The 16,667-nt window shown below is 35.7% G+C and overlaps 1 protein-coding gene and 1 pseudogene across 2 annotated transcripts; both read left to right on the top strand.

Moving 5' to 3' along the window:
• Positions 1–3,481: 3,481 nt before the first annotated feature.
• LOC143611762 (ATP synthase subunit 9, mitochondrial pseudogene) lies at positions 3,482–5,341 on the top strand (annotated as a pseudogene).
• A 9,467-nt stretch (positions 5,342–14,808) lies between these two features.
• On the top strand, positions 14,809–16,300 carry LOC143611765 (uncharacterized). Of its 2 annotated transcripts, XR_013149827.1 has the most exons (5): positions 14,809–14,913; positions 15,005–15,131; positions 15,232–15,332; positions 15,402–15,791; positions 16,157–16,300. XR_013149827.1 is itself a non-coding variant. In XM_077085916.1 (4 exons), the coding sequence occupies exons 1-4, from the start codon at positions 14,818–14,820 to the stop codon at positions 15,591–15,593; spliced, it is 516 nt and encodes a 171-aa protein (XP_076942031.1). In that variant the 5' UTR covers positions 14,809–14,817; the 3' UTR covers positions 15,594–16,300. The 2 variants fall into 2 exon arrangements, 1 of the variants encoding a protein (XP_076942031.1); XM_077085916.1 differs by having other exon boundaries at positions 15,402–16,300.
• The last annotated feature ends 367 nt before the right edge of the window (positions 16,301–16,667 follow it).

Genomic DNA, 16,667 nt, shown 5'->3' on the forward strand with positions numbered 1-16,667 from the left:
CAGTGAAGGCAATGACCACTGCCCAAAAAACTTGTGTAGAAGAAATGAGTTTCGGGTCAATCTTCAAGTAACCCTAACTCCAACAACTTTGGGATATTGGTTGCTCATGAACTATGATAACCGTTTAAATGAATTGAACATTGAGAGCGATGTTATTAAGATAACACCCCAAAAAGTACATGAAGTGTTGGGGCTACCAATGGGTAAGATTCCGGTTCTAGACAAGAGTAGACCAAGATTGGGGGAAGATGTTATTACAGATTTGTTCAAAAATTAATTCCCGACAAATTCAAGAATAAGTATAAAGCATGTGAAAGACAAACTGCCGCGGATCAAGGAGTTGGTGAACTGTTTAAGATTAATTTCCTTGTATTGTTCAACACCTGTATAGGATTTGTGACAAAATCAACAACAGTCAATCAACGATTCATTGCCGCAATTGATAAAACATCGGATATTCCAAATATGGACTGGTGCAGCTATGTTATTGAAAACTTGAAAATGACAAAGGAAGAATGGAGAGATATCAATAGTCAATACAACGGTCCGATCACCTTCCTTGTGATGCTTTACACGCATGAATACCAGAAAAAATATGGTCCATTAGGGACTCCCGTCACAATGCCTACAGTCAACTACATAACAACAACTACTCTTAATAAGATGGAAAAATACTTGGAGAATAATGGTCCTCCCTTAGAAGAAGATGCTACTGAGGTTGCTGCTGCTGTGACATTTAGTGTTGACGGGAAGGGGATTGATGCGGCTGCTGCTGCTCCTACTGTGTGACCGTTAGTACTGCCGAGAAGGGACTTGATGAGACTGTTGATGCTGCTGTTGTTGCTGTTGCTGATACTGCTGCTATGACAGTTAGTGATGTAGGGAAGGGACTTGATGAGACTGCTACTGCGACTACTACTGCTACTGCTGTGTGACAGTTACTGCTGCCGATAAGCCTGGAGTTGAAGAAAACACTGCAGCTGAGGAGAAACATGAACATGGTGAGAAACTTGTTATTTTCTTCTAAAAAAACTCCCATATCTCTTATCTCTATATGCATTTTATGTAATGCAACGTTTAAATAACAACATTATATGTAATTAAAAACATATTGTCAAAGTGCATCTAAAACAGATAATGCGGATCAAACAGCTGAACAAGATTTGGATGATTATGTAAGCGATTATTCACCTTTAAGTTTGCAAATGCCTATCATGCTTGTTGACTATTATTTAACTCCATTACAACTGGCTGGAATAAATTGAAAATGTTTTTGAATTAACAATAACTATATTTTCTTTTTACAGTCTTGGAATAAGGCAATGGATAAAAAGTTGAAGAAATTTGATAAAATTTGCTCAGAGATCAAAGTATTGGTCCGTCAAGGAAAGGATAGACATCAATCAAATCATAATATCTTTGCTAGATGTTGTGAATGGGAAAACAGATTCACTAATAATGTGGTCCCTAAAACACAAGATTCAGATGTTGGTGTTGGTGGTCCAGTGGCTGCTCTAAAAGGTATTTGGGCTAAATTAATTATAAGTATAATTAAAACGCTCATAAAACTCTTATGCTGTTATTTTATACTTATTTCATCTGTGTGATGCAGTTGATTCAGATGTTGGTGTTGGTGGTCCAGTGGCTGCTCAAAAAGGTATATGTACCAGCTTAATTATAATCACAGTTGAACATATTACATCTTTGGCTGTCGTAAAAAATGATGCAGGTGATGCAGGTCAAGAAAACAATGTCTCATGCGCAGATATTGATAAAGTTGTTAATATAGTGGTTGAGTGGGCAAAAGAGGGTATTTAATTATAAATAGAAACCAAAAGGGGTTGAAGGTATTTAATTATAGTTACAATTATTTTTTCAGTCAAATTTAAAATGAGTTGTTTTTTATGTTTAACAGTTGGCACCGGATTGTCAACAATTAAATCTCCATATCTTCTGAGAGAGGTTGACGTATCCGCTAGTGTCACAGAAGATGAAGAAATAATTTCAGAATACATATTTTTTTGTCTTAAAGACATTTGGGAGGAGGTCTACAAGTCCACTCACACAGAATCGTTCAAGGTGATAAGCTATTGTCCTGGCATTTATATAACCACCAATGCAATGGATGCATTCATTGAACTAATGAACTATGAAGAAAAGAAAAAATCTGCAGCATCACCGTTCAGATTCTTTGCTTCAAGCACTGTTCTGGTACAAATTAATCTATTTTGTTTGTACTATTAGAAAACACTCAATAAACGCTTTAATCATCTGCATTTTAATTATTATACAGACAAGTGACCATTATGTTGAGTCAAGGGGTTACACAGACAAAGAAAGACTGGATGTGTTTTCAGACAACATCGAAAAACAAATGGCAATTTTTGGAATTCTATCACTCAAGTAGGTTGCTATAGTGCTCGTGCCAATTCTAACACGGTCATTTCATTGTGGTTACCTTCAATATTTAAACAGGAGTGATAGAATTACTTGACAACAGTACAAATCAAGAAATACCAGCTGATGCAAAGTTTAAAAGCTTAGAAGACAAATCAAAAGCAATTAGAGAGAATTTTGAAAAAAAGATACGGAAAGAATCCTGATATACTGGTAAACATATATACATTTAACCCAAAAAACATACATACCTGTTATAAAAATTGTCAAAATACTTAAATTGCTTTCTATTTTGTTTAGAAAAAAGTCTTTTGCATGTATCTTAAAACAATCAAACACCCCATTACTCAGCAAATCCAAGTAGCAACAATCAATAGATTAAAGATGACATGGAGAACAATAAGTGATGGAATAGATTGTGGTATTTTTGCTATGAGTTACATGGAGACATATGATGGGAAGAGACCAATGGGGGTGTAATTTCAAAAAGGAAGGCCTTAAACAACAAAAACAGCTAAAATGGTTGAGGTCAAAGTATTTGTGCAAAATCCTCCTCTCGGATGTAAACCAACACAGAAATACTCTTATCAAGAAAGCACTGCTATTCCATAAAAATGACGACACTCGTTTAACCGGAGAAGAGTTAAATGCTGAACTTAAGAAAAGGAAACAACAAATTTAAATGATTTCAAAACTGACTGCTATGTACTTTAAGATACTTGTTATGATATGAACTTATGGAGATCTCTAGTCTTATGTTACCAGTTTGTAATGTACTTTAAGATAATAGTTACTTGTTGAATCAATGTTTTAACACGAAGAGCTTCGAGTCTATCGGGAGAGGATGTGGTGGTAACCCCCTCAGCTTCGTCTAGAGCCGGGCGTCCAGCAGTGTAGGAAGACTCACCCTAGCCACTAAAGCGACCCCACCCCCAACTCTAGCTGAGAAGCACCCTCCATCCACTTCCCCTTTTCTGTGTGCCCAAAACCCCGACCGCCCGGTTTATAAGCCATTTCCGATTCCCTTACCCAATCTCATGAGAAGCAAGCCCAGCAGGACCTACCTTAAAATGTCCCCAGAGGAGAATGATCAACTCGAGATGTTAGAAGGTGCAAAACTAATAGGGGCCGGAGCTGCTACAATTGCTTCAGCGGGAGCTGCTATCGGTATTGGAAACGTCCTTAGTTCCTTGATTCATTCCGTGGCTCGGAATCCATCATTGGCTAAACAATCATTTGGTTATGCCATTTTGGGCTTTGCTCTAACCGAAGCTATTGCATCGTTTGCCCCAATGATGGCCTTTCTGATCTCATCCGTATTCCGATCAAAGATGCCTCTGTCACTCTTTTTTCTCCAATTTTCAGTACGAAGTTACTGGCTCTAAGAAGGCAATTGCGCCTTAGCCCATAGACTGATACGGAGACTACTCTACAGGGGAAATCTCTTACTCGACTAGAGCGGATCCCGAGACTTCACCCGTTCCTTTAAACTGTTGGGCACTACATTCTATAACGAGAATCACAAGGCCGGTCAACAAGGAACAACCTGGCAGAGTGTCCTGAGATAACAAGGCAAAAGTGAGAACGCCCAGTGACGAGAGTGGCGACATACGAGGATCTAACCTCGACCAATGAGAGCGTAGCTGCTCGACCTCAGACATAGGGATTCTCGGACCGGAACATAAAAATTTTATTATTACCAAAACACACATATAAACACACCATCACAAACATACAAATTTTATTACTACTAATCTCTGAGTGACACACATATAAACACACCATCGCTACATCATAAACACTCATGAAACACCATCACATACTAGTCTCTGAGTGACATAAGAAACTTCAACTTCAATTCCATTGAGCAATTCAGTTCAAGAATTGCCTTGCCCAATAGTTTTAACTGGTCAAGCTCTCACTGTCCTACATCAACCATAAACAAAACTACAAGATCTCGGATAGTACTAGCGGGCATTCGAGTAAGAACTTTTTCAATGACATCCCTGGCATCCAAGTTGTTGCTAGTCTTTACAAATTCTTCAGTAAGAGTTTCCCGACAAGCTTTATCTGCCTCGATTTGATCCTCAATTTGCCTCCTAAGTACATCCTTGTAGGTTGTGGATGATGACGAGCAATCCATTATTAACTAAAAAAATAATTTAAAATTATATAGGTATATGAGTTTCACAAATGTGGTGTAGGTATATATAACCAAAAGGCTCACATACAAAACAAAAGGGTGTCGCACGCTTGGGAAACGCTCACGGATGAATAGTATCTCTGTAATAAAAAAAACAAAAGGGTGTCCCACGCTTGGGAAACGCACAAACTTGTCTCATGTGTTTTTGTTTAAACTAGAGATTACTTGCATTTATATCACCTATCAGAATTAATTTGTGAAATTGATCACAATTATACTCACCTGTCAAAAATCTTTGAAAAATATTTTTGGTAATGATAGCCTACATTGAAGTTAAGCTATATCTTACTAGATCTTACTATATCTTACTACAAATCAAACTTAACTACATTAAATTACTGGCTCAACTACTGAAAATTTAATTTTAGGTCTATATATTTGTTATTCAATCACACTAAAAGTTTCAAAAAGATAATAAAAATGTATTCTTCTGATAAAACGGTGAAGAACATGGTCAAAGCAAGGATGAATCTTGAGAAAGAGAAAGACGACACTTTGTTGAAGACAGTCGAAGAGATTAGGGCTAGACTCGCATTTGAAAAATCAAAGACCCTCGACTCATGTAAACTCATGTTATTTGAACCAGACACTGAGTTTAAGGCAAAGGCTGTTGATTATCTGAAACAACAGCCTGCATGCTACGACTCAGTGTGTGGGACTCTGGTGGACACCGTAACTACGGTGTCAACCAACATGAGTTTAAAGGAGCTGAGGAAGGAGATTGTGGACAGGGCGGAGTGATGGTGATGTTAGCTTCTCTCTTTTTGGTTTTTTTGTGATGTATTGTAATTAATGGTACTTTTTGTATGGCATCTTTTGATGAATGGTAAATATGGATTATCTTAAAATGCTTTTCTTAACATGTTTTATGGATCATCTAATGGCTATCTCTTTCTTTGTTAAAAATGCTTGTGATACGCTTATTAAATCGTAAACAACACTTTATTAAATCTAAAAAATAAAACAAAAAACACTTTGTAATCGATTAGGTTAAAATATGTTATATATTTGTTCAAACGAGTCTATTACGCTTGTAACACGCTAATGTACAAAGACATATATGAATATCCTAATACGCTAGTAACACGCTTGTGTACAACAACTCCTTTCTAAACCCTCCTATATATATACATATATATCTAGTTTTATTTTCAATAAAAACTCCTTTTTCACCCCATAAATACAAAAATAAAACACTTAAAAAACCACAACATCCATGGAAGAAATCTCATCGCGGACCACAACATCCTATAACAATCGATCTCAGGTTTATTGTTTTTGTGGTCAAGAAGCCATTCTAAGAACATCAAGGACCACCAAAAATCCAGGTCGGAGGTTCTACAATTGTATATCTCAGGTTAGTGAAATTGCAAATAAAGTTGGAATTCATCTACAATTGTTGACCCTAAACTCTATATTTTTTAACTTAGGGCAAAAAATGTGATTTCTTTACATGGTCTGATTGTGTTTCGTCCACAAGCTCTGATGTGTGCACAAGATGTACAGACATAATTCATATCTTGATAAGGGCAAATAAGTCATTAGAGGATCAACTTTCAAGGAGTGTAGCTTCACTGATTGAATCAGAAAAAAAAGTGAAGATATTGTATTTTATTTGCTTCTTGTTGTTTTTAGGGCTTTTAATTAGTTTTGTAATTAAAAGCTAAGAAACTTTGTTATGATTTTAGACCAGCTATTATGATGTAATTTTATGTTTCTGAACGGATTTAAAGGCCTTTTAATGAGTAGTTTAGTTTGAGTGTTTTCAAAATCACAGTGTATTTATTTTATTAAAAAGAGGTTATTATAAAAAATTAATAAAAATATGTTCCCTCCTGAGTTCCCACGATATTTGCAATCTATGTGTAATCACAAGCGCCTCAACCGTTTGAGCTACACCCTGAGAACATAATAGAACCTCTTCTAATATTTATAGAACGAAATTTCTATGTTTAAAATTTTCATTTTTACCCGCCAATTAATCGTGTTATCTTTTGGATGACTCCCAAATCAATTAGTATTGACCAAATAAAATCTCACAATCTCACCAAACCCTAATAAATGATCTGCTAGTGTATTTATTGAACTCTCATCAATCTCAATCCTACCAAACAGCTTCATTAATCTCAAGTGAGTACCAAATATTTTTGCTTTTAGTCAATTACATTTATTGGCGTTAATTAGTATATATATATATATATATCGTTGATGACATAGTTAATAAAAAAATTCTTGAAAGATAGATAAGTCTTGGATGTCAGTAGGCGGCAGGTGCAGTAAAGCATATAAAGATGGTGTTAAGGCATTTCTACATTTTGCAGCTTGTAATTGCAAGGAGACATCACCACCAATTTCTATTTCATGTCCATGTGTTTGGTGTGTGAACCACGTATCTCTTAGTGTAGACGATGTAGAACATCACTTGTACAGTTTTGGAATTGATAAGAATTATACTACTTGGATAAAACATGGAGAAGCCGACACCAACATTAAATCTAATTATGTTAATAATATAGGGTTTGCCTGCACCTGCATTCCAACTAATTATGAAAATAATACTGGGTTTGTTGACACCAACATTCCAACAGATGCATGTGAAACTGTAGAAATGGTAAATGCTACAAAAGACAATTTCAAAGGCGACAAGAAGTATCAACAGTTTCTACAACTACTTGTTGACGCTGAGAAGCCCCTGTATAAAGGGTGTCTTGACTTCACCAAGTTGTCTGCATTAGTACAACTACTCAACTTGAAGAGCAAGCACGGGGTATCTTATAAGTTCGTTGATGAACTTCTGAAATTGTTGAAAAAGATTCTACCTGCAGATAACGAAATGGTAAATAATATGTATGAGGGCAAAAGGATGATGAAGGCAATGGGCTCAGGATATGAAAAGATACATGTGTGTATCAATGAATGCATTATTTACTATAAGGATTACAAGGATTTGGAAGCATGTCCAGTTTGAAACAAGTCAAGGAGGAAGGTGGATGAGAAGACTAACAAAACTTACATAAACACGCCCGCTAAGGTACTGTGGTACTTTCCCATTATTCCACGATTCAAGCGCCTCTTTCAATTAAAGACCACAACATAGAATTTAACATGGCACGCCACGAGTACCAATAAACCCGGTGTTTTATGCCACCCATCAGATTCACCAGCATGGAAAGCCATATATGACAGGTACTTTGATACCATCGAAAGCGATCCAAGAATTCTTCATCTAGGGATTTGCACTGATGGGGTCGACATACATAGAGGCAACAAAAACCACAGTGTCTGGCCTGTTTTAGCAGTCATTTGCAACCTTCTACTTGGATGTGTATGAAAAGAAAATTCATCATGCTTTCCTTATTAATATCCGGAGTGCCAGGAAACAATATTGATGTGTTTTTACAGCCTTTAATTGACGATCTAGCATCTTTATTTGAGGTCGGGGAGCAACATATGATGCATATAAACAAGAAATGTTTACACTACGTGTAGTTGTGTTATGGACGATTAATGATTACCCGGCTCTTGATACATTATGTGGTTGCCCTTACAGTGGATTCAAAGGTTGTGTAGTGTGTCGGGGCGACACTCAGTGTGTTCGACTTTATCACACAAAGAAGTAGAGTTATGTTGCCCACAGAAGGTATTTATCACATGACCACTCTTTCAAAAAACAAACAAAGACGTTCAACGGAAAATAGAAGATGAGAACCGCAAAAGAGCCTATGACAGGGGAAGAGATATACGACGAGGTCAAAAAAATTAACAATGAATGGGGAAAGGGATCTGAATCCCTAAGTGGGAGTAAGAGAAAAAGGGATAACACAACGCCGCAGCCATATTGGAAGAAGTTCAACATATGGTACCAACGGCTCAGCTATTGGAAGTATTTACCTGTCCAACATTGTATTGATTTGATGCATGTTGAAAAGAATGTGGCAGAAAGTATTGTCGGGACGTTGCTGAACATTACCGGTAGGACAAAAGATGGATTGGCAGCTAGAAAGGATTTGGAGTTTTTAGGGATTAAAAAGGAGTTGCAACCGAAAGCAAAAGGCAACAATATAGAACTGCCTGCAACATGCTTCACATTATCAGCACAAGAAAAAGACATGTTTCTTGAAACATTGTATAAACTGAAGGCTCCACTAGGGTATTGTTCTAACTTCTCTAGTTTGGTGAATCTTAAAGAAAAGAAGCTACAAGGCCTTAAATCACATGATTATCACATGCTTATGCAACAGTTTCTGCCCCTTGCAATACAGTCCATCATGCCAGAACCAATGAGCAATGCTATAATCAGGCTTTGTTTGTTTTTTTCAAGTCAATTTGTAGCAAAGAAATCATTGTATAAGAGCTTGATAAGATGCAGGAAGAGAAAATAGTTACACTGTGCCTGCTGGAGAAGTACTTTCCTCCATCATTTTTTGATGTCATGGTTCACTTAACCGTGCACCTTGTAAGAGAGATAAAATTATGTGGGCCACCATGCTTTCGTTGGAAAACTTATGTGGGCCACCATGCTTTCGTTTGAAAAGTGTATGAAGGTTATCAAAGGGCATGTGCGAAACAAAACTTATCCAGAAGGGTGCGTTGCTGAGGGGAAAATTGCGGAAGAAACAATCGAGTTTCGGAGCGAATACCAAAAAAAATCAAGAGTACTGTTGGTATTCCACATGATAAGCATGATAATAATGGGGAGACAATTCCTGTCACAGGCGCTAAATCAGTTGAAGTTTCTCCTGATCTCTTCAAGAGAGCACATTTCTATGTGCTACAGAATATGACTGAAATAGCGCCATATATCGAGTAAGTATTACTAACATATATACTCTAAATTATATATATATATATATATAGGGTGCAGTTACTGTATGCTAATTCCTTAACGTACGGTAGATACGCGAGACGCTCAAAGGCAAAAAAACAAAGGAAAAAAACCTAAAACGCTAAGAAAACTTAAACGCTCAGCAAACGCACCCATATATATATATATTAATTCGCAATATATCGTACGTTACCAGATAGGCTACAAATCAACTTAACTACATTAAATTACTGTCTCAACTACCAAAAATTAAATTTTAGATCTGTTTTATTATTCACTCACACTAACATCTATTTTAAAGTTAACTAAAAAAAACTACATCCAATACGCTTTACATACGCTTAAACCAAAATATAATAATAACATTTACAATTATTTCCAAAATATAATAATTACATTACATTAATATAGAAAAACTAATTACAAAAAATTAAATCCTAGCATCAGATTCCATATATGAATTTACATCCATCGGATTCTCAGCTTCTGGAGTCCAAGAGGGCATGATCCTCTCCCACATGCCGTCCGAGGTGTAGGTGGAGTCCTTAAGCCTTTGGAGGCAAAGGTTCACCTGAGTTTGGAATGCCCCATAAAGGGACACAGCCTTGAAGTCCTCCACGGAGTTCAAATCAATGTGCGCCACCGGGACTTCCATCACAAAGCTGAAATAATCAGCAGTCATGTACCCAAGAAACCTAACCATTCGGTTAAGTTGTTGGTAAGTGAAGGTTTGAGGGTGGACATAGTCCACAAACCTCACCCTTTGATTCTGACGGACGGCGCCGGAAGAAAAGTGGAAAACAATGGTGAAGAAGGTGGGGTCGTAGTAGATGGGGGCATGAGTACCCGGTTCACGTACGATCCATGTTGAAGCCATTTTTCAGAAATTAATCGGAAGAAGGTGATTATGGATTGTGATTGTGATTTGCTGGATTGTGATTTTGATTGTGATTGTGATTGGGGATTGTGACTGGTATTTAAACACCATCGGACCCCGGCGGTACATCTCCCAGACAATTAGAAATTGGCGGAACAAGAAACTGGAAAGACAAAGCCACTCGTCAAATCAACGTGTGGCCATTAATTACGTTTGGGCACACTTAAAAATATTTTAGTGTGACCATTTATCACTTATAGCCACACATAATAAGTGTGTCTGTGACAATAAAAAACTTATAAAAAATAAAACTAAGATACTCTTTGGTCACACAACCTCGTATAAGTGGCCAATAATTACATTTTGACACACTTAAAAATATTTAAGTGTGACCATTTATCACTTATAGCCACACATAATAGGTGTATCCGTGACAATAAAAAACTTAGGAAAAATAAAAATAAACTACTCTATGGTCACACAACCTCGTATAAGTGGCCATATATTTTAAGCGTTTTAGCCACATTACAAATAAATACAATGCTTGTTCGTCATATTTCGCCACATTATTAAAAATGTGGCTAACAAATGTGACATTAGATCACACAACGTAATATAAGTGGCTATATTTTTTACCTTTTAGACGCATCTCTTATCAATACAGTAGCCGTTCGTCACATTTGGCCACACTACTAAAACATGTGGCAAGTTAAATGTCACAGTTTGTGGCTAATGCATGTGTTTTTGGTCACATGTATCAAAGATCAAACAAACTATGACTATAGGTCACATTTCGCCACACATTTTTATTATGTGACTAGCTTATGTCATAGTTTTTTTTCAAAGTGTGACGAAAAGTACCTGAGTAGGTATAGAATGGCCACATGAAGAAAAACATGTGTGGCCAAAACATTTTGGAAAGTTTTCAAACGTGGTCAAAGACCTTTTAGCCACACATTTAAGCCGAAGCGTGGCAAATCGCCCAGACCACATGTGTGGCTAAAAGGCGATATTCATGTAGTGTACAGGGGCGGGTGGCGGATTTTGAAAAAAAAAACTTGATAACAAACTATAAAGTTACACCCTATACTTTGTAATAGTTCAATAATATACCCCTATAAGTTTTAAAAATAACAAACTGATAGTTATTATTATATTATATGCCATAAATAAACGTTAAAATGTACTTTATTATGCTTACTGCTTACAATCAATAAGAATAAGAACATGGTTATTTGGCTTGAAAAGGGGCAACCGGTTCAAGTGCATCGTGTATGACCAAATAAATCAATTTCGAACCTAATTTCGAAGTTGAAGAGAAAACTAGGCTTACCCTCCAAGACAAAGAATTCTGAAATTGAGTTGATTACCTAATTTCGAAGCAGCAGACCATGTATGAAACAGAGAGAGAGAAGGTAATTGATTGTGCTAATTTATGGTTGAGCGTTACGGTAGCAAATAACAATACCATTTGCCACTGATAAAGTCACCGGTTGCAAAATCTCCGACCGAAATAAATGGTTACATAAAATCCAACCGAGAAATAAACGGTTGCAAAAACTCCTACCGACTAGCCACCGAAAATAAACGGTTGAAATAACTTTGACCGCCTAGCCACCGAAATTAAACGGTTGTAAAGACTCCAACTGCTTAGCTACCGTATCAAGTAATTGCCATTTTCGGTAGCAAATTTGCTAAATCGGTTGCTAAATTTGCTACACTCTTTTTCTGGTAGCAATTGCTCAATTTCCTAGTAGTGATAGTTGTAAATATAAAAGATTTGCAGCAGTAGGTCTTGAAAAGAAAAAGCTAGAATGGGGTCACGAATTGATAAATGATGAGTGGTTTCGAGCATGTCAATTCAAAGATCATATAACCCGCTCTGATTCCATGTTTTTGAAATGGAATTCATAGAATACTTTTATTTGTTTGAGTTATATTACTGAGAAAACAAAGAACAAAATATATATAATGTAGGACATTGGCTCAAGTAAGGAAATAAAAGGATTTGAATCCCTTGATTGCTGGAGATCAACGGCTAAATAATTGCTTTCATTTGACTGTGGAGATTTCATAAGAAAGGAAATGATGATATCATATGTGATCATTTGACTTATGTTATTTTCTAATATTATTTCAAAAAACAGTCTATTATAATTTAGAAAGTTAAAAAATGGAACGTGAATAATATTTGTATGAGCCATCAAGACATGACTCGTTTTTTTTTTTACCTCGACGATTCGTAACCGAGCACGTTCATCTCCCGCCTTCCGATTATATACTTTCTGGTAAAATAAATCCTTTGTTGATCGATTCCATGGCTACATTAGATTTCATTTCATGATTCTATATATATATGTTCACATGCAATCCATATTGAAATTAGGTTAACAAATTAATTATAACATATATATATATATATATATTCATGTAACGTACGTGCATGTATCTATCCATTTATCCATCAATCAATCTGAGGCTAATCGTCCTAGTTTTAATCATCGATCTGCTGAGATGGCAATTCGAAGCAAGTGTTCGGAGGTCAGTTCTTATATTATCCCACAAACCCTAACAGCACCTTAGGTTTCTAGGGTTTGCCTTCCATTGTCTTAAGTATTGTAATATACGTGTTACCTAACAATTAATGCAAACCCCGGAAGCCTAAGTTGGATCACACTAATAATATAGATATATATATACTCCAACAAACAGATCACCATATATAGTTCAATACACACTGTCATAATGGTACTGTGGTTTATATTATCTAATTACTTTATATATTCTTTTGATGTGTAATTCAAACCCGTGGTAACAAATTAGTTTCATTCAATGGGCCGAGGGAGCATCTACATCAGACGAATGAAAGTATTCTCCTTGGCAATATTAATCTACTTAGATTATAAGGTATTCTGTTAGTTTTGTATAATTAACACTGCAAGTGATTAGTTCTTTTGTTATTTCTTGAATTAAATTTGCCAAAATTAGGCATTGAAGCACAGACAAAAATGGACAAGTGACTCTGAAAAAGCTGCGTTATGGGAAAAAGCCCATGAACGCAACGCTAACCGTATAGTTAAGTTAATTATAGAGCTCGAAGGTATGTGGGTCAAAATGGGTCAATATTTTTCGGTTCGGGCTGATGGGCTTCCCGGGGCCTACCCACGCTTTCTGAAGCAGTTGCAGGACTCACTTCCTCCACGCAGCTTGAAAGAGGTATCAATATAGTAAATGTTGCAAATTGGGTCGGCTTTGGTAAGTTATCATTCAAGAGGTTATGCATTAAAACTTTATAGAAAAAAGACGACTTTTGACCCGTTAAAGTAAAAACCCTTTTGACCTGTTACGGTGTTAGCTAATATGCTTGAATTTACCCGTTTGACCTACTAAAATAAAACATAACTTGAATCGATCGGTTGATAAGTGAATGGTCCAAATTTAATATCTCTAGTTCAGAGTAATCAGTTATGAAGATATGCTGAGAGCTCCTTTTTGTTGTAATTAGTAGGCCTGTAAACGAACCAAGCAAACAAAAGCGTGGCACGCTCGTGTTCATTTGTTTAACTTTAAAAGAACAAGTGATCAAACATGAACAATTAAACGAATGGGGTTTTCTTGTTGATGTTTGTTCGCTAAAAAATTAATGTGTTCATTTATGTTTATGCTCGTTCGTTAATGGTATTATGGTTCATGAACGTAAACGAACAAACATAATTGAACATGGGTGAACGGACATAAACTGACATGAGTGAGTGAACATCAGTTTGTTGGGCCTAAAAGTTAATAAAACTAGACTATGCTTTAATGGGCCAAAGAAATTTATGTGAATATATAAAAGAATGTAAATGAATAAACTTTCACGAAGCTAAACTAGCAAACATAAACGAATGTACATAAATGAACGAATGCAACATGTGTTCATGTTTGTTCGTTTAAGTAAATGAACGAAAACTTTTGTTTATGTTCGTTCGTTTAGTAAACAAAATAAATGAACTTCCTGCCTGACGGTTCGCTGAACGTTTGGTTCATTTACTTGCCAAATAATTAATCAAGGAAAAACGTTACACAAATCGACATGAGTCTGTTAATACATTCACTTCAAGACAAAAAGTATTCCTTTATACATGTGTGTATATACTAGTTTAAAGCAATACGCCTTAATGTATCAGAAGTTTGCAACAGATTGATATAAAGCTGAGAATACACCCCTTTCTTTCCTTCAAACACAAACAAACATTCATTTATGTGATTGTTTACTCTTCTTATTTATAAGTGTATCTCATCTTCAATATTTGAGAAACAACTGCAAGTGAATGAATGTTATTTATCAGGTTTGCAGAACTATACAGAATGAGTTGGGAAAATCAATGGATGAAGTGTTTACAAATTTTGTTGAAACACCAATTGAAACCGCATCAGTAAGACCCACCCTTAAATCGTTGTTATTATTATTAATATTAACCGGAACCTTCAATACTCTAAATAATCTGTTACTTTCACAAAAAAATATTTAATATGCAGATAGCACAAGTTCACCGAGCCACTTTACGTGACTGGAAGGAGGTGGTTGTTAAAGTTCAACACGAGGGCATCAAGACCATAATATTAGAGGTTATACATTTTGTTAAAGTTCAACACGAGGGCCTTTAAATTCTTATAATGAGAATGTACCAAAGTTGTTATTGTTTTAAGTTTTCTACAGGATTTAAAGGATGCTAAATTGTTAGTCGAGTGGATCGTTTGGGCCGAACCTAAATATAATTTCAACCCTGTAATAGACGAGTGGTGCAAAGAAGCACCTAAAGAGTTAGACTTCAATAAGGAAGCTGGTGTGTTAAATCATTATTATTATATTACAACTGCTAAACATATTTTATTTTGATTAATTAACTACTTTATTATTATTTCTTTTCTATTGTATGATTTTAGAAAATACCAGAACAGTTTCTAAAAACCTTGGCTGCAAAGAAGAATGTGTTGACAAAAATCCCGAGCATCGTGTTAAAGTATTGATGCCTCAAGTTATTCAGGTATCATTTTAATCTTTGTAAGTCAATTATTCGGTTGTTATTAATTTTTGGTTGGTGTACTTATAACAGTCAACTGAAAGAGTCCTTATTCTAGAGTATATGGATGGCGTGCGGTTAAACGATACGCATTCACTCGATTCACTTGGTGTTAATAAAAAAATTATTGTTGAAGAAATAACGCGCGCATATGCACATCAAACATTTCTTGATGGATTTTTCAATGCTGATCCTCATCCTGGTAATGTTGACCAAGCTAGTTAAACTGATCATGTGGTAATTGACCTGTCATTGACTTTAACCATGTTGACTTTTTGTTTGAGTTTGTTAACTGTTTCCAGGTAATTTTCTAGTAACAAAGTCGCGTCCTCATTATCCTATTTGCTCGATTTTTGCTTCACGAAATTGCTTTCGAGCTCTATGAAACATACTGTTGCAAAAATGTTTCTGGCGTCTGCTGAGGTTTGTCAATTTCCGTTTTGAGTTTTCAAAGTTTACATTAGCAGTCGATGCTGTTCACTTAAACGCAACACAAATGGTCCTTGAAGTGGATGGAGGCTAAGTTTTTGTTAAATTTTGATTAAAACGACTATTCTAGCGTAGAATTTATAAAGAAAAACAATAAGTATTACAAAACAGTACGTATGACCTCACATCTTTAATATTAAAACAAAACATTTGTTTATGTGTTAAGTCATATGTTATTAACAAAGTTCTTGAAATTTGCATACGTTAGTTTGCATATTTCTAATCTTACTAGGTGAAATATATATATTATATTTAAATTCTTATATCTATTTTGGAGAAACTAATGAAACCATCTTCAGCTTGATGTTCTTTCAGGCGATATTGTATTATTCTTGCGGTCCTTAATTTGCTTGCAGGTGTTTATCATATCATTCAAGACGATGCCTTGGTGTAATACCAATAAATGGTAATTTAAATTATTTGTAACGGTTTCAGGGCTTTCTTCAGCATTGAACGTGAGTGTTAGCTACTATAGAAGCTGAATCTGCCCTAGACTGGTTTGTTTCTATGATAACTGTTGGAAATGCCGTATGCCCGAGACACATAATTAGGTTAATGTGGCTAGTCGTGTTTGATCCAAGTCGGGTCATACCCAATAACGAGTTAGACACACACCAATTATGTATTTGTTGAGATAAGATCTATAAGACAAATACAGAACACGACACATTCAGAAAATCGGGTTTCTGAATATTTACTTGAAAGTGTTAAATAAATTAATTGGTTAATTTATTTATTCAAATAATTATTATTGGAATGATTATTTAACTATGTGTTCTTTTATAAAATGGTTTATAAAAGATGGGGTGT

This window comes from Bidens hawaiensis, unplaced genomic scaffold (assembly GCF_021521415.1).
Source record: "Bidens hawaiensis isolate Kalapana, Puna unplaced genomic scaffold, B.hawaiensis_p1.1 tig00032177_1, whole genome shotgun sequence".
In the NCBI taxonomy this organism is placed as follows: Eukaryota; Viridiplantae; Streptophyta; class Magnoliopsida; order Asterales; family Asteraceae; genus Bidens; species Bidens hawaiensis.